The sequence below is a fragment of the Geotrypetes seraphini genome, chromosome 4 (genome assembly GCF_902459505.1).
Source record: "Geotrypetes seraphini chromosome 4, aGeoSer1.1, whole genome shotgun sequence".
NCBI classification, from domain to species: domain Eukaryota; kingdom Metazoa; phylum Chordata; class Amphibia; order Gymnophiona; family Dermophiidae; genus Geotrypetes; species Geotrypetes seraphini.
The window spans coordinates 142,383,965-142,409,749 of record NC_047087.1 but is presented as its reverse complement, the minus strand read 5'-3'; the positions used below and the strand labels follow the sequence as shown (position 1 = coordinate 142,409,749).

The 25,785-nt window shown below is 44.9% G+C and overlaps 1 protein-coding gene across 2 annotated transcripts in view; it reads left to right on the top strand.

Annotated features, from left to right (window-relative positions):
• The window catches only part of ELMO3 (engulfment and cell motility 3), a 298,038-nt gene that overhangs the window by 8,520 nt on the left and 263,733 nt on the right, over window positions 1-25,785 (top strand). Inside the window, exons 1-4 of one of the 2 annotated variants that reach the window (XM_033940765.1) lie at window positions 7,726-7,765; window positions 7,873-7,943; window positions 8,395-8,513; window positions 10,452-10,492. In XM_033940765.1, coding sequence (XP_033796656.1) covers window positions 8,436-8,513; window positions 10,452-10,492 — 119 coding nt within the window. In that variant the 5' untranslated portion in view covers window positions 7,726-7,765; window positions 7,873-7,943; window positions 8,395-8,435. Of the gene's footprint in view, window positions 1-7,725; window positions 7,766-7,872; window positions 7,944-8,394; window positions 8,514-10,451; window positions 10,493-25,785 lie in introns of those variants that run through there. The other variant, XM_033940764.1, reaches the window with a different exon arrangement.

Sequence of the window (25,785 nt, the reverse complement as noted above, 5' to 3'; positions counted from 1 at the left end):
GACTGAAGGTCCCTTAGGAAAGAATATGTCGTTTTCCACCTTGACACGACCTGTGATGTACTTAAATGTCTCAATCATGTCACCCCTCTCCCTGCGCTCCTCTAGAGAGTAGAGCTGTAACTTGCCCAGTCTTTCCTCGTATGAGAGACCCTTGAGTCCGGAGACCATCCTAGTGGCCATTTGCTGGACTGACTCAGCTCGAAGTACATCTTTACGGTAATGTGGCCTCCAGAATTGCACACAGTACTCCAGATGAGGTCTCACCATGGTTCTGTACAGTGGCATTATGACTTCAGGTTTACGGCTGACAAAGCTTCTATTGATACATCCCATCATCCGCCTTGCCTTGGATGAGGCCTTCTCTACTTGTTTGGCAGCCTTCATGTCTGCACTGATGATTACTCCCAAGCCCCGTTCTTCTGAGGTCGTAGCTAGTGTTTCTCCATTCAAGGTGTATGTTCTGCATGGATTTCTGCTACCGAGATGCATTACCTTACACTTCTTTGCGTTGAAGCCCAGCTGCCATGTTGAGGACCAGTTTTCCAACTTGATCAGATCCTGCGCCATACCATCCGTGAGATCGCTTTCACCTACTATATTACACAGTTTGGCGTCGTCGGCAAACAGTGCTACTTTTCCCTGAAGCCCTCGGGTCAAGTCCCTTATGAATATGTTAAAAAGGGTTGGTCCCAGGACCGAGCCCTGCGGCACTCCGCTAGTCACCTCCGATGTCTCAGAGAGAAGCACCCGTGGTAGGGGAGATGGGGGGAATAAGCACCTGCGGGAGGGGAATTGGGGGGGGGGAAGAGAGATAGAAGCACCTGCGGGAGGGGGAATTGGGGGGGAGAGAGAGAAGCACCCACGAAAGGGGGAATGGGGGGGGGAGAGAGAAGCACCCGCAGGAGGGGGAATTGGGAGGGAGAAAGAGAAGCACCCGTGGGAGAGAGTATTGGGAGGGAGCGAAACACCCATAAGAGAGGGAATTGGGGAGGGGTAAAGAGAGAGAAGCACCCGTGGGAGAGGGAATTAGGGAGGGGTAGAGAGAGAGAAGCACCCGTGGGAGAGGGAATTGGGGAGGAGTAGAGAGAGAGAGAAGCACCCGTGGGAGAGGGAATTTGGGGAGAGAGAAAGAAGCACCCGTGGGAGAGGGAATTTGGGGAGAGAGAAAGAAGCACCCACGGGAGAGGGAATTGGGGGTAGAGAGAGAGAAGCACCCAAGGGAGAGGGAATTGGGGGTAGAGATAAAAGTACCCACTGGAGGGAGAATTGGGGATAGCGAGCGAGAAGCATCCACAGGAGGGGGAATTGACGGGTAGCGAGAGAGAAGCATCCATAGGAGGGGGAATTGGGGGGGTAGCAAGAGAGAAGCACCAACAGGAGGGGGAATTGGGGGTAGAGAGAGAAGCATCCACAGGAGGGGGAGTTGGGGGTAGAGAGAGAAGCACCCGTGGTAAGGGAGATGGGGAGCAGAAGCACCTGCGGGAGGGGGAATAGGGGTGGAGAGAGAGAGAGAGAAGCACCTGCGGGAGGGGGAATTGGAGGGGAGAGAGAGAGAAACACTCGCAAAAGGGGGGGGGGGAGAGAGAGAGAAGCACCTGTGGGAGGGTGAATTGGGAGGGAGAGAGAGAAGCACCCTTGGGAGATGGTATTGGGAGGGAGAGAAGCACCCATGAGAGAGGGAATTGGGGAGGGGTAGAGAGAGAGAGAAGCACCCATGGGAGAGGGAATTGGGGAGGGGTAGAGAGAGAGAAGCACCCATGGGAGAGGGAATTGGGGAGGGGTAGAGAGAGAGAAGCACCCGTGGGAGAGGGAATTTGGGGAGAGAGAGAAGCACCCGTGGGAGGGGGAATTGGGGTAGAGAGAAAGAAGCACCCACGGGAGAGGGAATTGGGGGTAGAGAGAGAGATGCAACCACTGGAGAGGGAATTGGGGGTAGAGAGAGAAGCACCCACTGGAGGGGGAATTGGGGATAGAGAGAGAGAAGCACCCATGGGAGGGGGAATTGGGGGTAGAGAGAGAAGCACCCACAGGAGGGAGAATTGGGGATAGCAAGAGAGAAGTACCCACAGGAGGGGGAATTAGGGGTCGAGAGAGAAGCACCTGTGGGAAGGGGAATGGGGGAAGAAGCACCTGTGGGAGGGTGAATGGGGGGGAGAGAAGCACCAGCGGGAGGAGGAACTGGAGTGGGGATAGAGAGAGAAAAGCATGCACAGGAGGGAGAATTGGTAGAGAGAGAAGCGCCCATGGGAGAAGGGGGATGGGGGAAGAAGCACCCGTGGGATGGTGAATTAGTGGGAGAGAGAATCACCCGCGGGAGGGTGAATTGGGGGAGAGAGAGAGTGAGAGAGAAGGACCCGTGGGAGGGGGAGAATTGGAGGGGGATAAAGAGAGAGTAGCACCCACGGGAGGTGGAATTGGAGGATGATAAAGAGACAGAAGCACCTGCGGGAGGGGGAATTGGGAGGGAGAGAGAGAAGCACCCATGGGAGAGGGAATTGGGAGGGAAAGAAGCACCCACAGGACAGAGAATTGGGGAGGGGTAGAGAGAGAGAGAAGCACCCATGGGAGGAGGAACTGGAGTGGGGATAGAGAGAGAGAAGCACCCACAGAAGGGAGAATTGGTAGAGAGAGAAGCACCCATGGGATGGGGGATGGGGGGAAGAAGCACCCGCAGGAGGGTGAATTGGGGGGAGAGAGAAGCACCCGCGGGAGGGTGAATTGGGGGAAGAGAGAGAGTGAGAGAGAAGCACCAGAGGGAGGGGGAATTGGAGGCGGGATAGAGAGAGAGAGAGAGAAGCACCCGCGGGAGGGGGATTTGGAGGGGGGATAGAGAGAGAGAAGCACCCGCGGGAGGGGGAATTGGAGGGGGGATAGAGAGAGAGAAGCACCCACGGGAGAGGGAATTGGGAGGGAACGAAGCACCCACAGGACAGAGAATTAGGGAGGGGTAGAGGGAGAGAAGCACCCGCGAGAGGGGGAATTGGGGGTAGAGAGAAAGAGAAGCACCCACAGGAGGGGGAATTGGGGGTAGAGAGAGAAGCACCTGTAGGAGGGGGGATTGGAGGGCAAGAAGCAACCGTGGGAGGGTGAATGGGGGGGGCAGAGAGAAGCACCCGTGGGAGGAAGAATTGGGGCAGAGAGAAGTACCCGCGGGAGGGGCAGTTGGAGGGGGGATATAGAGAGAGAAGCACCTGCGGAGGGGGAATTGGGAGGGAGAGAGAGAAGCGCCTGCTGGAGGGGAAATTGGAAGGGAGAGAGAGAAGGACCTGCGGGAGGGGGAATTGGGGGTAGAGAGAGAGAGAAGCACCTGCGGGAGGGGGGAATTGGGGGTAGAGAGAGAGAGAAGCACTCGTGGGAGGGGTGAATGGGGGTAGAGAGAGAGAAGCACCCATGGGAGGGGAAATGGGGTAGAGAGAGAGAAGCACCATCTGGAGGCGGAATTGGGGGTAGAGAGAAAGAGAAGCACCCGTGGGAGGAAGAATTGGGGCAGAGAGAAGTACCTGCGGGAGGGGCAGTTGGAGGGGGGATAGAGCGAGAGAAGCACCTGCGGAGGGAGAATTGGGAGGGAGAGAGAGAAGCGCCGGCTGGAGGGGAAATTGGAAAGGAGAGAGAGAAGGACCTGCGGGAGGGGGAATTGGGAGTAGAGAGAGAGAGAAGCACCTGCGGGAGGGGGGAATTGGGGGTAGAGAGAGAGAGAAGCACTCGTGGGAGGGGTGAATGGGGGTAGAGAGAGAGAAGCACCCATGGGAGGGGAAATGGGGTCGAGAGAGAGAAGCACCATCTGGAGGCGGAATATGGGGGGGAGAGAAGCACCCACAGGAGGGGGAATTGGGGGCAGAGAGAGAGAAGCACCCATGGGAGGGGGAATTGGGGGTAGAGAGAATGAAGCATCTGCAGGAGAGGGAATTGGGGAGGGAGAAAGAGAAGCACCCATGAGAGAAGGAGAGTGGTGGAGAGAGAAGTACCCGCTTAAGAGGGTATTGGGGAGAGAAAGAGAGAAGCACCCACGGTAGGCAGAATTGGGGAGAAAGAGAGAGAGAAGCACCTGCAGATGGGGGAATAAGGGGGAGAGAGAAACACCTGCAGGAGGGGAGAGAGAAACACCTGCAGGAGGGGAGAGAGAAAGAAACACCCATGGGAGGGGGAATGGGGGGGGAGAGAGAGCATCTGCAGGAGAGGGGCTTGGAGACGGAGAAACATCCGCGGAAGGGAGTTTGGAGAGAAAAAGGTGGAGCACCCATGGGAGGAGGGGGTTTGGAAAGAGAGAGAAGCTCCCACAGGAGTGGGTTGGAAAGAGAGATATAAACTCTCATGGGAGGAGGGTTGGAGAGAGAAAGAAGCATCCATAGAAGGAGGGGGATTGGAAAGAGAGAGAAGCATCTGCAGGATTTGGGGCTTGAAGAAAGAGAGAAGCTCCCATGGGGAGGGGTTGGAGAGAGAGAGAAAAGCACCTGTAGAAGATTGTTGGAGGGGAGAGATAAAACACCCTCAGGAATGGGGTTAAAGAGAGAAACAGAACACATGCAGGGTGGGGGGTTGGCAAGAGAGAAGCACTTGAAGGAGGGGGTTTGGAGCAAGAAGCATCTGAGGGAGGGGGTTTGGACAGAGAAGCACCCGAAGGGGGTTTGGAAAGAGAAGAACCCAAGGGAAGGTTGGAGAGACGCAGCGGAAGAAGGGGTGTTTGGAGAGAGAGCCACCCGAGGGAGGGTTGGAGAGAGAGAGAAGCAGCCACGGGAAGTGGGGTTGGAAGGAGAGAGAGAAGCGCCCACGAGAAGAGGAATTGGAAGAGGGAGGGAGAAAGAAGGTCCCACTGGAAGTGTGTGGCGCAGTGGTTGGATCTACAGCCTCAGCACCCTGGGGTTGTGGGTTCAAACCCCGCGCTGCTCCTTGTGACCCTGGGCAAGTCACTTAATCCTCCATAGCCCCAGGTATGTTAGATAGATTGTGAGCCCACTGGGACAGAGAGGGAAAAATGCTTGAGTACCTGATTGTAAAACCGCTTAGATAACCTTGATAGGCGGTATATAAAATCCTAATAAACTTAAACTTAATTGTACGGAGAAAGAGAATCATTTACAGGAGGGGGAATTGGAGAGAGAGAGTTTGAAGCACCCTTGGGAAGTGAGGGTGGAGAGAGTAAAACACCTGTGGGAGTAGGGTTGGAGAGATAGAAGCATCCACAGGAGGGGGGATTGGAAGAGAAGCATCCACAGGAGAGTGGGGGTGGAGAGAGAAACATTCACATTACATGATGGTTCCATTTTAGAAAATAGTTTAATCCCATCTCAATAACTGAGAATCTCAGAGACCCCTTTTGTTTCATTTACCTGCTACGATATAATATCTAGTAATGCACTTAAGAGCAGTATATTACATTATAATCTTTTGTGTGCAATACAAGAGAAATGTAGGAAATCATTAATAGATTCTAAATTAATGATTCATACAAACATAATATTGGCATTCAGTAAGGATTTTTTGGCTTGCTCCATTGCCCCAGCCTCCTGTATCACTGCAGACATTTCTCTTTCCTGCCCTGCCCTTATCATTGCCTTCTTTATCTGTCCCAAGGACACTTGAATTCATTCTGTTTGTTTCTTCCATATTTGCTGATGGGTAGTTCCAGAGATTCAGTAGTGACTCAGTAAAAATAATTTTTTTCTCATGTTCCTCTGAGCCTCCCTCTATTATTTCATGGCCTTGTGGATTTTTTTATCTATGCAAAATGCTGCTTCATGTTCTTTATTGAAGAGCTGCTACATAATAGATTTTTGCTAATACATTCCCTTTTCCCCGTCTTTTCTCCAGAAAATGTATTTTGAATGCCTTCAGTCCTATTGTATTTGTCCCCTTAGAACTCTTTTATCTCAAGATGGTAGAGGAAACTGAGGACCCTTCATCATAGGTATTATTTTTTTATTTCGGACATCACAAAATAGCTCATTGTTTCTTAGTCCATTCCTACAGTACCACTCAGTTTTCAGAATATCTATAGTGAATGTATAGGAAAGAGATTTCTATGCACTATCTTGTGAATATTCTGAAAACCAGACTAGCTAGAGAGTAATCCATGACCAGCTTCAGAAATGCTGCTATATTGTGGGCTCTGGAAATGAGCATAATTCTTGAGGTGGTGGGGATCTCACCAGTAACCTATATTCCAGCTCCAAAGTTTTCTTGTGGTATATAGATTCTGCAGTATGAATAAACTCTAATAGTTTATAGATTCTGCACCATGTTTGTATATAGTTTAAATTTCTTCCAATTGACAAAAAAGCCCATGCATATCAGCATTTTTAAAATATGTTTCATTTATAAGTTAACCTCCATTTGCCCATGTCTGTCCCAATAACAAACTATGGACTTTTCCTCCAGAAATTTGTTCAAACCTTTTTTTTCAAACCAGCTACGCTATCCGCTCTTACCGCAACCTCTAATCCTGGGCTAATCATCACACGGTAATACCAAAGCACTCTTTAGCACAGAAATGCCCATTCTCTGGACCTCAGATATTTTTTAACGTGCGGGTAGCATGCTCATTTTTGCAACTTAAAGCTCACTAGAACTATGGCACTAGTTTCAGTAGTCCTTATTTCAGTATAAGTCCAGAACTATTATAAAAAGTGTATACTGGTAAGAATCTTAACCTTGCAGACTCATGAGTGGATAAATGAAAAAGCCTCAGCCCCACCACTCCACCGCTGTAATATCTTGTTACTGCAGGAAGAAATTACGTGGTGCAATCATCACTGGCTATTTCATTCATTTATAAGTGCTTTTTGTTTAAATAGGATGTTTAAATAAATAATTTATTAGGTAATAGTAAGATAGTTAGATTGTGAGCCTTCGGGACAGTAAGGGAATTTCAAAGTACCCATTCTTTATTTATTTATCTTATTTTAGTGTATCCTTTATTGTATATTTAATGTATATTTCTCTGTAAACCGCTTAGAACTTAACGGATTTAGCGGTATATAAGAAATAAATAACATAACATAACATAACATACTGAGGTTCAATGTACTTATCTTATGCCAGCTAAACCCTGGGAACATGACCTGACATGTTTCGCACCATCTAAAATAGTAACAGGAAGGTGACATCAGTGCTTATTCTATAACATCACCCCACCCGCTAAGTTTTATAAGTAATTACTACCCAACTTTTAAATCCAAGTGTCTTACCGGGTTGCCTATGTCATCCGACTCTGTCTATGTTTGTAAAAGAGCAAGATGGCGTCGGCGTGTACACCGGTGTTTATATAGTGTCCTCCCATTTGTGCCAGTAACTCCTCCCCCTAAGTCCTACTGGTCAGAATCGGTCAAAACAATGGAGCCCTATTGGTCAGAATCTATCAAAACAATGAAACCCACTCCAACTCACAATTAAGTCCATAAGGTTCGACTGTATTAAGAAAAAAGATGTTTCTCTGCTCTCGTTCATTCAACTTAATTAAATCTTTCCCACCATCCCTCCCCACAACCTTCTCAATAATCCTCCATCTCATGTCCTCAACTTTATGGTTATGAACCAGCCAGTGGTCAACCAAAGGGGCTTTTTCAACCTTATTCAAAATCTGAGATTTGTGTTCGGTCAATCTAACCCGTATACGGGTTAGATTGTTTTGACCAATTCTGACCAATAGGACTTAGGGGGAGGAGTTACTGGCACGAATGGTAGGACACTATATAAACACCGGTGTATACGCCGACGCCATCTTGCTCTTTTACAAATATAGACAGAGTCGGATGACATAGGCAACCCGGTAAGACACTTGGATTTTAAAGTTGGGTAGTAATTACTTATAAAACTTAGCGGGTAGGGTGATGTTATAGAATAAGCACTAATGTCACCTTCCTGTTACTATTTTAGGGGGACCCTTGATACAGCACAGACGGTGCGAAACATGTCGGGTCATGTTCCCAGGGTTTAGCTGGCATAAGATAAGTACACTGAACCTCAGTATTTCTTACTATTACCTAATAAATTATTTATTTAAACATCCTATTTAAACAAAAAGCACTTATAAATGAATGAAATAGCCAGTGATGATTGCACCACGTAATTTTTTCCCGCAGTAACAAGATATTACAGCGGTGGAGTGGTGGGGCTGAGGCTTTTTCATTTAGCCACTCATGAGTCTGCAAGGTTAAGATTCTTATCCAGTATACACTTTTTATAATAACATTTTTGCAACTTAAGCAGGATCCCATTTTAAGCCGCAGTAAGCACTGTTAGTACTTAACGGTTTGGTAAAAGAGTCCCTTGAATTAAGAATCAGCCCAGGAATTTACTTTTTATAGGCTCAGGAAGGAATTTTTTTCTCTTATCTGTATGTTATCCTTTCTGCCGTATTCCTCAGATGTTTAAAAGTATCTTGTCTTCTCTTCTCAGGCAGATGATCCAGCAGCACTCAGTGTCTTCCAGGGGAGAACATGCCACCCACAAAAGATATTGTGAAGGTTGCCATACAGATGATGGGAGCTTATCCACAGCTCATTGATTTGAACCAGGTAATCTCCATCCTTTATGTGGTAACTTTCCATGGACGGAGGCAGGGATAAAATTGTCCTTAATAGCTTTCATCTTGAGGTTGCTAAGGACAAATGCTAAGCAGTTGGGGTTTGCATCTAGAAAAGTTTTGTTTTTTTATTGTTTCCTGTGTCATTTCTGGGAATGTTAATTTTAAGAACATAAGAATAGCCTTACTGGGTCAGACCAATGGTCCATCAAGCCCAGTAGCCTGTTCTCACGGTGGCCAATCCAGGTCATTAGTACCTGGCCAAAACTCAAGGAGTAGCAATATTCCATGCTACCGATACATGGCAAGCAGTGTTTCCCCCAATATCTTTTTCAATAACAGACTATGGACTTTTCCTCCAGGAAATTGTCCATACTTTTCTTAAAACCAGCTATACTATCTGCTCTTACCACATCCTCTGGCAATGTGTTCCAGAGCTTAACTATTCTCCGAGTGAAAAATAATGTCCTCCCATTGGTTTTTTAAAAGTATTTCCCTGTAACTTTGAGTGTCCCCTGGTCTGTAATTTTTGATGGAGTGAAAAATCGATCGACTTGTACCCGTTCTCCACTCAGGATTTTGTAGATTTCAATCATATCTCCCCTCAGCTGTCTCTTTTAGAAGCTCATGGCCTTGTGGATTTTTTTATCTATGCAAAATGCTGCTTCATGTTCTTTATTGAAGAGCTGCTACATAATAGATTTTTGCTAATACATTTCCTTTTCCCCGTCTTTTCTCCAGAAAATGTATTTTGAATGCCTTCAGTCCTATTGTATTTGTCCCGGTATATAAACTTAAGGTTTAGTTTAGTTTAGCTGAAGAGCCCTAACCTTTTAAGTCTTTCCTCATACGAGAGGAGTTCCATCCCCTTTATCATCTTGGTCTCTCTTCTTTGAACTTTTTCTAGCACCACTAAATCTTTCTTGAGAAGAGAGACCAAGATGATAAAGGGGATGGAACTCCTTTCGTATGAGGAATGACTAAAAAGGTTAGGGCTCTTCAGCTTGGAAAAGAGACGGCTGAGGGGAGATATGATTGAAGTCTACAAAATCCTGAGTGAAGTATAAACTGTACAAGTGGATCGATTTTTCACTCCGTCAAAAATTACAAAGACTAAGGGACACTCAATGAAGTTACAGGGAAATACTTTTTGTTCAAGTTGTTCGCCCATATCATCACAAGAGTGATGATGTTTAAGACTCTGCTCTTTTCCGATAGTGCTCATATGTGTGTACTATTTGCATATGTGTAATGATTTGTGCATGCCCACATTCACAGAAAAGAGTGCCAACTACTGACGGCACATGAAAACATAAAATTTCAAGTTCTTTCTGCTCGTTTGTCAATGACACAGGAAATGTTGACTTTTCCTGTGTCATTTCAAACCAATGCATATCCCTACTAAGCACTAGAGCTCCAGGAACTGGAAGCTCAGATAGTCTTTCTCTTCATATTTTTGGAGCTTATAGCCTAGAGAAAGTAGAGAAGTATGGGAAGAAACCAGTTCTGCTGGAGCTCTTTCTGCTACTGATAGGACACTGATAGAAAGACTAAATGCTTCGGTCCTCTTTAGCATTGACAAGGCAAAACTGGGAGGAGACACACTGCTCAAGTCCTCGGTGTTACTGATAAAACAATGCAAAGTAGAGAGACGTTGCTAGAGTTCCCCCTGGTGCTGACAGGGCACTGCTATGAGAAGAAGCATTGCTAGAGTCCTATTTGGCACTACTGGGAAGGAGAATTCTACTAGAGATCTCTCTATTACTGATACGGTTCTGCAGAAGGAGGGGTTACAGTTTATTTGTACCATATAAGTGGGCAGTATTAGAATATGAAGGGAAAAGTATTGGGAACAGTTATTGAAGATGGAGTCAAAAGGCTCTGTTGATGTAAAGTACAGGAATAATATGGCTTTTTTTTCCCATTGCAGACTAAACCACTGTCATCTATCTTAAAAGAAGTTTGTGATGTGTGAGTAACTTCTTGCTGTTCAGCATCACCTGCTGCTCTCTCAATGTCCCCTCTATTCTTCCTGCAAGAAACAGCTGGACTGCTAAGAATGTCATTGCTCCCTGTACTGTTTCTGTAACTCTGATTTGAAATGCACTGAAACCAGAGCTGAACAGTTGGCTCTGTGGTAGCATTGTATAATGTCACGGAATGTCGTGGGTTTGATTCCTGGATCAGGTCTTCCACCCTTCAGGTTGGCCATCATGACAGTGTCCTTAGCCCATGGAAAGGAGAGGGGAGGTTTAGACATTCTACAGTAGTTATACCCATGATTTCAGGTTTCAGAAGGTATACAGCATAGTATTCAGTGATATGAAAGTTTTCCCCCATCCTAATTCCCCCCATTATTGCTTGTATGTTACCCTGAATGGTTTCTGATCTTTAAACAAAATATATTAAACAAAGGAAACGTGAATAAACAGATAACTTTTTCCTTTAAATAAATGAAGTAATAAACTGCCATCTCAGATTTATATCACCCAGATTTATTAAAATTTTGATATACCACATCAGAGACAAGTCTTTCAGTGTGGTTTACAATATTAAAAACAACAACAACAGGATAGGTAGAAAAAATAAGGTGTGAAAAGTCAACACCTTTGGTAGATAGGAAAAAAAAATGGGATGGGAAAAAGTGAATGAAGAAGCCTCCCATGCAAGCACATCAAGTAAATAATGGTTAAAGTTGCCTATAATAGTGTTAGGAGCCAAAAGCTTCATGGAAAAGAAAGAAAGAAAGGCTTTAAGAGATGAACAGAAAATTGAGTGTGAAGGCTCATTGTGCAAAGTAAGTGGAAGATTGATAACAAAAACATAAGAATTGCCACTGCTGGGTCAAACCAGTGGTCCATCGTGCCCAGCAGTCTGCTCCCCGGTGGCCCTCTGGTCAAGGACCAACGCCCTAACTAAGACTAGCCTTACCTGCATACGTTTTGGTTCAGCAGGAACTTGTCTAACTTTGTCTTGAATCCTTGGAGGGTGTTTTCCCCTATGACAGACTCCGGAAGAGCATTCCAGTTTTCTACCAATCTCTGGGTGAAGAAGAACTTCCTTATGTTCATACAGAATCTATCCCCTTTCAATTTTAGAGAGTGCCCTCTCATTCTCCCTACCTTGGAGAGGGTGAACAACTTGTCCTTATCTACTAAGTCTATTCCCTTCAGTACCTTGAATGTTTCAATCATGTCCCCTCTCTGTTCTAAGGAGAAGAGGCCCAGTTTCTCTAATCTTTCGCTGTATGGCAACTCCTCCAGCCCCTTAACCATCTTATTCGCTCTTCTCTGGACCCTTTCAAGTAGTACCATGTCCTTCTTCATGTATGGCAAACAATGCTGGGCGCAGTTCTCCAGGTGAGGGCACACCATGGCCCGGTACAGCGGCATGATAACCTTCTCCGATCTGTTCGTGATCCCCTTCTTTATCATTCCTAGCATTCTGTTCGCCCTTTTCGCCACTGCCGCACATTGCATGGATGGCTACATCGACTTGTTGATCAGAACTCCCAAGTCTCTTTCCAGGGAGGTCTCTCCAAGTACCTACATGCATCACTTTACACTTATCCACATTGAACCTCATCTGCCATGTTGATGCCCATTCCTCAAGCCTGATTATGTCACGTTGCAGATTTTCGCAATCCCCCTGTGTCCTCACTACTCTGAATAACTTCGTATCATCCGCAAATTTAATCACCTTACTTGTTCCAATGTCCAGATCATTTATAAAGATGTTGAAGAGGACGGTCCAAGCACCGAGCCCTGCGGCACCCCACTGGTGACGCTCTTCCAGTCCGAGTATTGTCCATTTACCCCCACTCTCTGTTTCCTATGCTGCAGCAAGTTTTTAATCCACGTGAGTATTTCACCCTCGATTCCATGGCTTGCAATTTTCCGAAGTAGTCATTCATGCGGAACCTTGTCAAATGCCTTCTGAAAATCCAAATATACAATGTCAACCGGGTCGCCCTTTCTGTCTGTCTATTTACTCCCTCAAAGAAGTGCAGCAAGTTCGTCAAACACGATCTACCTTTGCTAAAACCGTGCTGACTGGTCCTCATCAGCCCGTGTCTGTCAATGTGGTCAATGATGCAATCCTTTATCAGCGACTTTACCATCTTTCCCAGTACCGAGGTCAGACTCATCGGTCCGTAGTTTCACGGATCTCCCCTCAAACCTTTCTTGAAGATCGGCGTAACATTCGCCACCTTTCATGAGGTTGAGCCAACAAGAGGGAGTTAGATTGGGAAGATCTCAGTTTTCTCTAGAAGGAACATAGGGGATCAAGAACCTGGAGAGGTATAAGGGAACCCATGTGATAAAAGTAACTGCCCCCTTAGTTACTGAGTCAAACAACTGACCAAACCTAATTGATAACTAGATTCAGTTGACTGAACATAAAGCCATGTATGATTGCAGCCAGCCCTGTTGAATCTAAACCTCACTATATATCTAGCCTTACCATAAGGCTGAACTATTCACCACAAAACTTCTGCAAGCATCCTTTGCCTCTATCAAAGGAAATTCCAGAAGAGATGAGAAAAAAGTTGTTGAAATATATCAGTCTGGAAAGGGTTACAAAGCGATTTCTAAAACTGTGGGACTCCGCCGAAACACAATGAGAGCCAGACAAGAGTGACAAAAATGGTTAAGGGACTGGAGGAGTTGCGAACAGTGAGAGGCTAGATAAACTGGGCCTCTTCTCCCTTGAAAAGAGGAGACTGAGAGAGGACATGATCGAAACATTCAAGATAATGAAGGGAATAGACTTAATAGAGAAAGAGAGATTGTTTACCCTCTCCAAGGTAGAAAGAATGAGAGGGTACTCTCTAAAGTTAAAAGGGGATAGATTTCGTACAAACATAAGGAAGTTCTTCTTCACCCAGAAAGTGGTAAAAATCTGGATCGCTCTTCTGGAGACTATTATAGGGGAAAGCACCCTCCAGGGATTCAAGGCAAGGTTAGACAAGTTCCTGCTGAACCAGAATATACGCAGCTAAGGCTAGACTTAATTAGGGCACTGGTCTTTGACCTAAGGGTCGCCGTGTGAGCGAACTGCTGGGCACGATGGACCACTGGTCTGACCCAGCAGTGGCAATTCATGTTTTTATTGTCTCCAAATGTAGAAGACTTGGAACAGTGGTGAATCTTCCTAGGAGTGCTTTGCTTCCAAAATTACTCCAAGAAATTTCTCAGAAGAATGTCCAAAGAACTGAATGCCTCTCTAGCCTCAGCTAAGATAAGTATTCATGATTCCACAATAAAAAAAAGAGACTGGGCAAAAATGGGAGAGAGCAAGATGGAAATTGCTAGTATTCAAGAGTTACAATTACTGTTCATCTCACATTTTCAAAACCATACTTGGATGATTCCAAGCCTGTTCTATAGACAGATGAGTCAAAAGTGTAACTCTGGACAACATAGGTTCCATTATATCTGGCTTAAAAGAAATATAGCATTCCACAGTACTAACAGCCAAACATGGTAGTAGTGTGATGGTGATGTTTTGTTGCCTCAGGAGTTAGAAAACTTGTCATTATGGAAGGAGCCATGGATTCTGCACTTTAGCAGAAAAATGACAAGCAGAATGTCTACTCATCTGTCTATGTGCTGAAGCTGAAGCATAATTGGGTTATGCCTCAAGACAATGATCCGAAACACAAAATCAAGTCTACTTCTGAATGACTGAGTAGAAACAAAATTAAAGTTTTGGACTGGTCTAGTTAAAGATGTCAGAATCTAATGGAGATGCTGAAGCAGGACCTGAAAAAAGCAGTTCATGTGCAAAAACCTACAAATATGTCTGAATTAAAGTACGGTAGTTCTCAGAAGAAGAGTAGACTAAGACTCCTGAACAGTGTGAAATTTTGATATTAAATTATAGGAAATGTTTGGATGCAATTATTGCTGTTAAAGGTGGTGCTACCAGTTATTAAGTTTAGGAGCAGTTACTTTTACACATGGTTGGTATAGGTGTTGGATAACTTTTGGGGCCTTTTTAATAAAACTTATTATATTAGCCATGGACATGACCCATTGATATAAAATAGGACATGCAGCATTTAGCGCATACTAAGCTTTAGTAAAAACTGTTATGTGTTTATTCAGGTTTCCTTTGTCTAATATTACATTTTGTTTAAAGATCATAATCCATTTAGGGCTCCTTTTATCAAGCCACATTAACGGTTTAACGCGCGTAATAGCGTGCGTTAAATTGTGGGACGCACTAGCCGCTACCGCCTCCTCTTGAACAAGCAGTAGTTTTTGGCCAGTGCGGGGATTAACGCGTGATGAAAATTCACACGCGTTAACCCCACTAGCGCGGCTTGATAAAAGGAGCCCTTAGTGTAACATACGTATAAGAATAGGGGAAATTAGGGGGGGGATTTTTCACAGTGCTGTAGCCATCCTCTCATAGGTAAAACTGTCCTGATACCACTTAGTGTGTGGTCGCTGACAGAGGACTATCGCGTCAATGACTGGGTTAGAATAAGAAGTGGATATATTAAATGGATATATGAATTGGGGGGGGAAACATTGATAGCTGAGAATGCATATGCCTGCATTAGAGGGTAAAACATAAAATAAAAAATCCATAAAAACATACAACCAAATATTTTGCTTTACAAAAATAATTGTTCTTTGCTGACAGCATGCTCTAGCTTCATCACATTTTCCAGTCAGTGATGTTTCAGCATTTTTTTATCATATTTAAACTAAATTAAAACTTAACTTTATATACCGGGTCTTCAACTGGCTTGTTACTGCACCAGTGATTTGGGCCGCGTGGGAGCCCTGCTCCGCCCCCGAAACCCTAGTGACCTGCTCTGCTTTCTAAAGCAGCTCCTCTGCCATCGGGAGCCGCTTGTTACTGCACCAGCAATTCGGGCCGCGTGGGAGCCCTGCTCCGCCCCCCGAAACCCTAGTGACCTGCTCTGCCTTCTAAAGCAGCTCCTCTGCCATCGGGAGCCGCTTGTTACTGCACCAGCGATTCGGGCCGCGTGGGAGCCCTGCTCCGCCCCCCGAAACCCTAGTGACCTGCTCTGCCTTCTAAAGCAGCTCTTCTGCCACACTCTCCATCTCTGTCTCACCTTCCTCCGCCCGGTGCTGCTCAAGCAGGAGGATCTGCCCCGGCCCTCTTAGAGCCCTGCTCCTCTCTAGCCCACCAGGATCACAGAAAAAGCTCCCTGCTGTCAGGGCTGTTTATCTCCTGCGTCCCTACTTCCTCTGCCCGGCTAGGCTCTTGCCGCTTCAACCGCCAATCCTGACTTCATTGACAAGCTCCATCCTGACAATTTCCTACTTAATTTGTTTTAGTCTGGCTAAGGCCCTCCAGTTTCTATTTAGTAATTAAACTTGCCAAAGATCTTCAGTTTCTATTCAACTGTATAATTGCTCTGCTATTCTATTGTTTAAATCCTGCTATGGACCACCTGATTATTCTTCCTGCTTTCTCTAAGTTTGTTAAGACCTCCATATTTTATTCAACTGTTTTTTAAGTTTGTTAAAAACCTCCATATTTTATTCAACTGCTTTTGCTCTGCTAAGGATCGCCAGACTCCTCTCAACTGATAAGCTCCACCCAATTACTAAGTCTCATCAGATTATATTTAATTGTTTCAATTCTGCCCAATTGTCTGGCTCTGCCCTACTACCAAGCCTTCCGTTTACACTCGCTTCTTACTCCTCCAAAGGCTCTCCCAAACCCCACCATGAAACCACACCCATGGATCCTTCTTCTTCTCTGCTCATCCTCCAACATCTCCTTCTGCCTGAAACCTCCCCCTCCTAACTTACTGAACCCCACTATTGTCAGTCCCACCTGCCCTGGTGCCATAATTCCCACGCTTTTGCGCACCAGAAGTCATCCCTCCAAGAAAATTCCCCGAAGAATCAATCACGCCTCCTTAAAGCCCATTTCCCCGGCCAACCCTCCCAACCACGCCTCTGACTCTCTCACCCCAGTACCGTCTCTCTACTGCAACGCCAGATCTGCATGCAACAAAACCCAAATCCTGAAGGACCTTCTTGAAGATCTTAACCCTGGATTCCTATTCATCACTGAGTCATGGATCACAAAAGACGACATATTCTCTCAAAACGAACTTTGTTCTCACGGTTACGAAGGCCTCTTCTCCCCCAGAATTAATCGAAAAGGAGGTGGCCTGGCACTCCTTCACAAATCATTCTTCGACGTCCAGCTGCTAGAAAAGGGCAGCCACGCCTCCCTAGAATACATGCTAGCCTCCTTCAATGATGAACTCCATCCTCACCCACTGGGCATCCTTCTATTATATCGTCCTCCCTCCCCCTGGAATAAATCCTCTGATCTCGTCCTTGAGACCATCACTAATGCATTCCTCAAATTTCAAAGACTACTAATCATTGGAGATATTAACCTTCACATAAACGACACCACCAACAAGGATGTTATCGATCTCAATAACTTCCTCACCTCTTTAGGCTTCTCCCCCCCGGCTCACTTCCCAACCCATGAAAAGGGGCATATGTTAGACATCATCACCTTCCTCGACCTCACCGATTACAAAACTTCGGTTGACGACACTCGCTGGGAACCTGTCCCTTGGTCCGACCATTTCCTAGGAGCTTTCTGCCTCCCCATTTTCATGTCACACCTCGAACCACCACCACGCACCCCCAATTCCATTACCTTCTGAAAAAAAATTGCGAGCGACCTGTTCTGGAACAAATTCCATCCTTTTTGCCAAAGGTTGTTTCAGCTTTCCATGTCAATCAGGAAGTCAGATTGCTGGTGTTCCAGTTCACAGGTTCTAGGTTCTAAGAAAAAAGACTCCCAATCCTCCAAGCCCTGAATCCAACTGGCTCAATTGGATCACCCTCTCTGAAACCACCTACCGCTCCCTTGCTCCACTATCCACTAAAACCGTCTCCTACTCCCGCAAGGCCCCCTGGTACCTTCCATACCACAGACATCTGAAACAGAAATGTCGAATACTGGAACGCAAATGGATAAAATCTAAATCCCCCACCGACAGACAGTCCTGGAGGGCGAATATCAAGCTCTACAATACTGAATTAAAAAAATCAAGGAAGAACTACTACGGTAACAAAATCTCCAGATCCAACAACCAAAGTAACACACTGTTCAACATTTGGCGTTCCATATCCTCCAAACACGATTCCGCCACACCCCTCTCCTCTCCATCTGTCGATGAACTAGCAAAATTCTTCAATGAGAAAGTCACCACCTTACGATGCTCCTTCCCTCCAACACCCTCTTACAACTCCCTGGTGCTCGCCGCCCCCAACCCCAATCTAACCGATGCCAACCATATCCCAGCCGATAGATCCTGGACCACCTTCGATCTCCTCTCCGATTCCCAGGTCTCCAAACTCTGCCTCAAGTTAAAATCCTGCAACTGCACCTTGGATCCTTTCCCCTCCTACTTATACAAAAATATTCCCACACAAGCCATCTCATCTCTCACCAAACTTATAAATTCCGCTCTACTCTCATGCCTATTTTCTGCAGAAATGGGAGACATTGCCTTATCCCCTCTTTTGAAAAAAGCTGATCTAAACCCCTCCACATCGTCCAGCTATCGCCCAATAGCTAACATTCCTCTCCTGACCAAGATGCTGGAGTCCATCATAGCCACCCAACTCTCATCCTATCTTGAGAGATTCTCCATTCTACTACCCTACCAACATGGCTTCAGACCCAACTTTAGCACTGAATCCCTTTTGGCCTCTTTAATTTCAAAAGTCCAACATCTTCACTCTTGCAACAAGTTCGCTGTCCTTCTTCAATTTGATCTTTCTGCAGCCTTCGACATTGTCCATCATGACATACTAATCCTCCAACTTTCTGAAATTGGCATAAACTCCACAGTCTTAGATTGGTTCTCAAAATTCCTACGTTCTCGCTCCTACTTCGTTAACATGAACGGTACCTCATCCTCCCCTCCGATTTGCGGAGTTCCTCAGGGTTCACCTCTATCCCCGATTCTTTTCAACGTATATATGTCCTCCCTGAAACTCCTCAAACTTTCCCCCTTTGAGACACTCTACACCTACGCCGACGACATTCTTGTCCTCCTCGAGACCGACTCCAACCTCACCAACCTCTCTGATAACATCTCTTCTTGTATAACGAACCTCCAATCCTGGGCTCTCACCGTTCAAATGAAACTTAATGAGACCAAAACAAAACTTCTTTGGCTAGGCCCAAAATTAGATCAGCTGCCCACCCTCATCCCAGTATCCTCAGGCATCAAACTGCCGCTTGAGCACTCAAGCAAAGTTCTGGGAATCATCATTGACTCTACACTGTCCTTCAACGATCACCTCAACTCCTTAGTAAAAAAATGCTTTTTCAATCTTCACATGCTAAGGAAAGTCAGATCCTGCTTCCACCAACAACACTTCGCTGTCCTCGTTCAATCTATTATTCTATCTAGACTGGATTACTGCAACTCCATCTACTTAAGCCTAACAAAGAAAAGTCTTCTCAGACTCCAGCGGATTCAGAATACCACGGCTAAATTAATTTTTGCAAAAAGCAAATTCGACCACGTCTCCCCGCTTCTATCTAAGCTTCACTGGCTCCCAGTTCTCCTCAGGGTCCACTACAAATGCGCCTGCCTAACCTTCAAGTCTCTACATAGCATCCTTCCTCCCCTGTTTCCACTATCCTGGCTCTCCGCGAATCCTAACTCCACCAGATCCTCTCAAAAATTCATACTATCATTCCCCTCTTTAAAAGGCATATCTCATACAGGAAAACTTGGAACATCCCTTCTCTTCAAGATCACCGAGCTGTGGAACAGCTTATCTGCCCCTCTACGGAGTGCGATCTCCCTCCAACGCTTCAGAAAACATTTAAAAACTTGGCTTTTCTCTAAAATGTAACCACTCCCTCCCTCTCCTCTACACTTAATCCCTTCTCTCTCCCCTTTTTACCAAGCTCTTCTTCTTCCCATTGGAGTTCCTTTCTTTTGTAATTCCTGTAAACCGTGTCGAGCTCTACTTCTGTGGAGATGATGCGGTATACAAACTTAAGGTTTAGTTTAGTTTAGTTTTAGGAAGCTCGATGCGGTTAACAATAAGTTAAAATATAAACTAAAATACAAGAGGATTCGTTTTCAAAATGTTTAGCAAATAGAAAAGTTTTTAAAGAGTAATGGAAAGATTGGAAAGAGCCAAAGAAAGGCTAAAATTTTTGACTCCTTGAATTCCTTTCCTAGAAGGGATTGAGGGATATAGATAGAGGTAGAGATAGGTTTTAGATAGAGTATGGATAGAAGGATAAAAGGGATCAAAGGGCTTAGAGAAGGATCACATTACAGGTCATGGGCCTGATGGGCCGCCGCGGGTGCGGACTGCTGGGCACGATGGACCTCTGGTCGACCCAGCAGAGGCAACTTCTTATGTTCTTAAGGGAGGGAAAGTTTAAATCGATGAGTACCTCTCGCATATGAAAATCTATAAACATTCCATAAAAGAGGAACAAGAGGAACAAAAATACCATATAAAATTTTAAAAATAATACATAAACATTTAAACTGGATTCTGAGATAAACCGGGAGCCAAAGGAGACTCAAAAGCAAAGGAGTAACGTGGTTGAATTTGCTTTTTCTATAAATCAACTTTGTAGCGGTATTCTCTTTCAGTAGCTATTTTCCTATATGGAGCCAAATACAAAATGAATGATTAGGAAATCCTCTGTAAGATATTTTTCATTCTGAAGAACTTTGAGACTCCTGAAGCAGGCCGTTTGGGCCGAAACATGTACATGTCGGGTCATTGATTTTCTGGATGAATAAAGGACTTTTTATGAAGATTGAGGTCACCAGGTTTTTATTGGACATTTCCACCCTTTATCTTTTGTCTTTGAGATGAAGTGGGGCCATAGGATGACTTTCCAGAATCAACCAATCAGGTAGTTTTTCCATGAGTTCAGGAAGGATCCAATACATACTCTGATATAAAATAAAAGCTTGATGATATCTGTAAAAATTTGGAAAATTTACCCCTCCCACCAATTGAGATTTTTGCAAAGATACTAAGGCTATTCTAGAAGTTTTACCAAGCCTAAGGAATTTTGTAAGAATCCCATTAATTTTTTTATAAAAAGAACTCTGAAAATAAACTGGTAACATACTCATTTGGTAAATAACTACAGGTGAGATCATCATTTTGATGGTTTGGACTCTCCCCCACCAAGAAAGATGTAATGGATTCCAATGCTCACACATTTCTTTAACCTTCAACAATAGGGAATTTTCATTTACTGTCATTGTATCTTCCAATGATTTTTGAATCATTATACCCAAATATTTTATTCCCTCTTCCTTCCAAAGGAATGGGAATGGATCAAATAAACCTTTTACACAATGGACATTCAATGGAAGAACCTCTGATTTACTCCAATTTATCTTATAACCAGAAAATTTACCAAAACGATCAATCAATTCCAGTAAATGAGGGATGGTTGATTCAGGATTTTTCAAATGAAGCAAAATATCATCTGCACAAGCTGAAACTTTATGTTGAAATGATTTTTATTGAGCCAGATAAATACACAATTCAACCAATCCTTCCAATAAACATAGCTCAAACAATTTTCAAATATTCAAACACCCGCCTACCCCCTACCCATCCCCATCCGGAGTCCCACTACTAAGAGAACAAGGTACCCAACAGTATACTAAAAGAGTAAACAAAGGGAAAGCACAAGTAGGGAGACCACACAATCAGCAATTCAGAATCCGACTTCTGGCCACAGAAGTCATAGTGTTCCAAAAGGGTTCCCAGGTAGCCGTAAAACAGATACCAAGAAGAAAGGCCCAGAACACTCCGACGTTCCCAAGCAAGCAAAGTAATCATCTGGATTCTCCACAAGGAAAGCATAGGAGCTTCTGGCTCCAACCATTGCAGTAGAATACATTTAAGGGCAGACAAAATAGACCACTGCAGGAAAACCCTCGTGCCAGGCTGGCAAGAGAGATGAGGAGGAGAAACTCCAAAAAGAAGTTCAATAAATGCGAACAGGCTAGTCCAAAAGGCCTAAACCGCAGGGCATGACCATAACATATGGCCAAGAGTAGCTTCCAAATGTCCACGTTTATCACAAACTGCAGAAGGGCGAAACGTAGCTCGATACGCCCGCTTGGGCGAAACATAAAGCCAGAATAACAATTTGTATTGCATTTCCAAAAAAATATAAGTATTTCCTTAAAGCAGGCAGTCTAGTTACAGCAGTTAAAATAGTGGCATCAGGCAATACTACATGGAGATCCTGGGCCGAAGAGGTCTGATATCTGGCATATGATAGCAATGATGAAATCCGAGGGGGACCGGGATTTGAGAACCCAGGGTATAAGCTGTAGACAGTAATTCCTGTCTATCAGCACACAAATTGGTTCGCTGAAGAAAGGCCACATAATGGTGAGTCTGCAAATATGCAAATTGATCTATACCAGTCAGGCCATAGTCTCAACACAACTGTACAAAAGGTTTCATTGTGGCCTCCCTATGGACCAAATGAAACAGATAGGTCAACCCCATTGCCTCCTAGTGAATGAACCGCGAGACCTCCATTCCAGGCAAAAAGTGTCTGTTAATCTAATAGGCAGAAAGGGGGATTCGCTGGCACTGATGCCATGAAACTGGCATACCCATGTCCAAGCCCGTCTCAGGGGTAAACCAAAAACCCGAAGCCCCAGGTGAGGTGGGGAAAGTGAAGAAATAGAATGCAAATATGCACTGAAATGATCCCCCAGGAAACAAGCAAGTTCTAAAGAGGTGTTGGAAAAATCAGACATTCCCCAAAAGTAATCATTGATATGGCGTATACCATATCCAGTAGTGAGGTAGTGGAGGTTAAGCAGACCCAGACCCCCTTTATAGAGCAAGCACGCCGCCTGAAGATAAGATAACCGCGCACGACGGCCCCTCCAAAGAAAATACTGAAGGGAACGTCTCGTCTCATCTCGATGTAACAGATACAAAGGAAGGACTTGAAAAATATATAACCAAGAAGGAATCACAATCATATTGAGTAAATCAACTCTACCCATAAGAGAGAGGAAAGGTATGCCACATAGGCAATTTGGCAGACAGAGAATGAAACAGGGGCCCCACGTTAATGGTGTATAGAGTAGCGAGATCATGCAGAATTAAGACTCCAAGGTACTTAAAGGAAGCCTCGGCCCATTGTAACGGAAACACCCCTTCCCACTGATGACTAATAGAAAGATGTGATGGTAAAGCAACTGCCTTATCAAGATTGATAACCAAGCCCGAATAAAACTCGTATTCCATTATCAAATCCAAAGCCACCGGGAGAGAACAGGCCGGGTTCGTGAGTGTAATCAGTGAGTCATCCACGAACGCCAATATTTAAGTTCCTGCTCTACTATACGCAACCCTCCTACCTCTGCAAATTTCTGCAAAGTACATAATAAAGGTTCAAGGGTAAGTATAAAAAGTAGAGGGGACATGGGGCAGCCCTAACGGGTTCCCCGGCGAATAGAAAATTTCTCAGAGGAAGTCCCATTGACCAGGAGGAAAGCCATGGGGTTCGCATATAGGGAACCTATAGCAGCACGGTAAAATCCAGAGACACATATGTAATCCAACGTTTGATAAAGATATGACCAGGAGACATTGTCAAATGCTTTGGCCGCATCTAAATTCATGAACAAGGTTGGAACCGCCACATGTTGAGCGTGAGTCGTGGCAAGTAAGATCTTTTGGACGTTCAACACCGATTGCCGCCCTGGAACAAAGCCCACTTGATCCCCATGGATCAACGGGGGGATATATGGAAGAAGTCTATTTACCAGAATATGGGAAAAAAGTTTGAGATCCACGTTGATTAGGGAAATAGGCCCTTAGGAACCTTGGAGATCAGCGGCTTTGCCAGGCTTAAGCAAAAGAGCTATGGAGGCTTCATTAGAAAAATGCAGAAAAGAACCACACCGCACGGCTTCGTTATAATATAGAAGCAAGGGACCACAAAGCTGAGTCTCTAAGATACGATAGAATTCCCCAGAAAAGCCATCAGGGCCAGAAGCAGTACCAGTCTTACCAGCCTGGATAGCCCTCTGCAACTCAGATGCCTGCAAAGGCCGATTCAGCTGCTGAACCGCCGTCGCTGGCAAATGCATCATCCCTGAAGAAGTTAAATAATCGTTGACCATGTCCACTGATGTGGGAGGGCTAGCTTCATATTGCGAATTAAAGTAATCCCGCAGAACACGGGCTATATCAGCGGTGTGAGAGATGACTGTACCCCCAGGTGAGTGCATAGCCAGAATAGGCTGCTTGCCCGTATGGGCATCCACTAATTTAGCCAACAATTTACCCGGTTTTCTACCATACCGCTGGAAATGATATTTACGATAAGAGGCCCAACACTGGACTGAAGCAGAGTATTAAGTGTGGCCTGTGAAGTTAAATACTACTCCGTAGTAGCCACTGACGGCCTGTTTAGCCGACTGCAGCACCCACTCTAATGTGATAATGGCTTTGTTTAGTCTCCGAATTCTGGTGTAAGTGTAAGCCAAAATATGTCCCCGAAGGACCGATTTAGCAGTGTCCCAAAATAGAAGGGGATCATCCAGATGCTGTGCATTATGGCGGACATAGTCCTCCTACTGAGCCAACAGAAATTTTCTAAACTCCGAATCTTGAGCAAGATAGGCCGGGAACCGCCAGTGCCCCGTACGAACAAAAGAGGCCTCCAAAAGGATATCAATCCAAACAGGCGCATGATCAGAAATATGAATATGACCGATGTGAGCCGCAGTGACCTGCGAGAACAAAGAGGAAGACATTAAAACAATCGAGACGAGACCAAGAGCCATGGGCTCGAGATAAATGAGTGTAATCCCTCACCTCAGGATGAAGGAGCCGCCAAGGGTCAATTAAATCAAGAGTGGAGCAGAAATTTTGAAGCAAGAGGCCACGCGGACCCAGGGGAGTGGTAGGGCAGGAAGACTTATCTAACTTGGGATCCATTGCCAAATTCACCAGGAGCAAAGGGTCACTGGAATAACGTGAGCGCAGCGCAATCAAGCGTTGAAAAAAAAAAAGGCAATGCAGAAGAATTAGGCCCATACAACACTAACAAAAGATAATAAGAATCTCCCACCTGCATGCTCAATAGTAAGTATCTACCCTCAGCATCCTTATCTAAGATCTGGACGCCAATGGGAGAGAACTTACGAAGGAGAACAGCCACCCCACCATGACGGCCCGTGGGAGAAGATAAAAAAGAGATCCCCAGGATCTTTTCAACTTGAGGTGCTCCTCATCCGTCAGTCTGGTCTCCTGGAGACATGCAACATCTGCTTTGCTGCGTTGAATGGAGGCAAGAATTTTCTGTTGCTTTATTGGTGAAGTAATGCCCCCCATGTTCCAGGAGACCTGCCTAAAGGGTGTACTCATTGCACAACCAGGAATTCAAACTCCAGCAAAACCAAATATACATAAGCCCCGGGAGCCCATCCTCCCCCAGAGCTCTACAGTCATAGAATGCTCCCTTCCCCATATGTCTCCTCCAAACAAACATACCAGGCAAAATGAAAGATAAGAAAGCAAACAGCTGAAACTTTATAATCTCGACCTGCATATGGAATTTTCTGTATCTCCTTTGCCTGCTGAATGGCCAACAACAAGGGTTCCAAAACAATATCAAAAAGCAAAGGAGATAAGGGACATCCTTGTTTAACTCCCCTCTTTAAACTAAAACATTCAGAGAATGCATTATTAATATAAAATCTGGCTGAAGGGGAACTATATACAAGGTTTGAATCATTTGAATAAATCCGGATCCTATTCTAAACCAATCCATTGCTTGATACATAAAAGTCTATTCTACTTGATCAAAGGCCTTCTCTGCATCCAAGGATATCGAGAAGGCTGAATCATCTATATTTTTTTGCTAAATTAAGCATATGAAGTGCCAATCTAGTGTTATTTGCAGAATGTCTTTGAGCAACAAAACCCGTTTGGTTCATTCCAATCATATAAGGGAGAGCCTTAGCTAGTCTCGGAGCCAATAGTTTATCCAGAATTTTTCCATCTACATTCATTAAAGAAATCGGCCTATAATTTGAAACCAACATGGGATCTCTGTTTGGCTTTGGCAAAACAATAGTAAGCGCTTCTGCCATAGTACATGATATCTTACCCTTCGTCAGTTGTGATTGATATAATTAAAAAGATGAGGTAACAGTATATTTTGAAAAGATTTGAAAAACTCCACTGTAA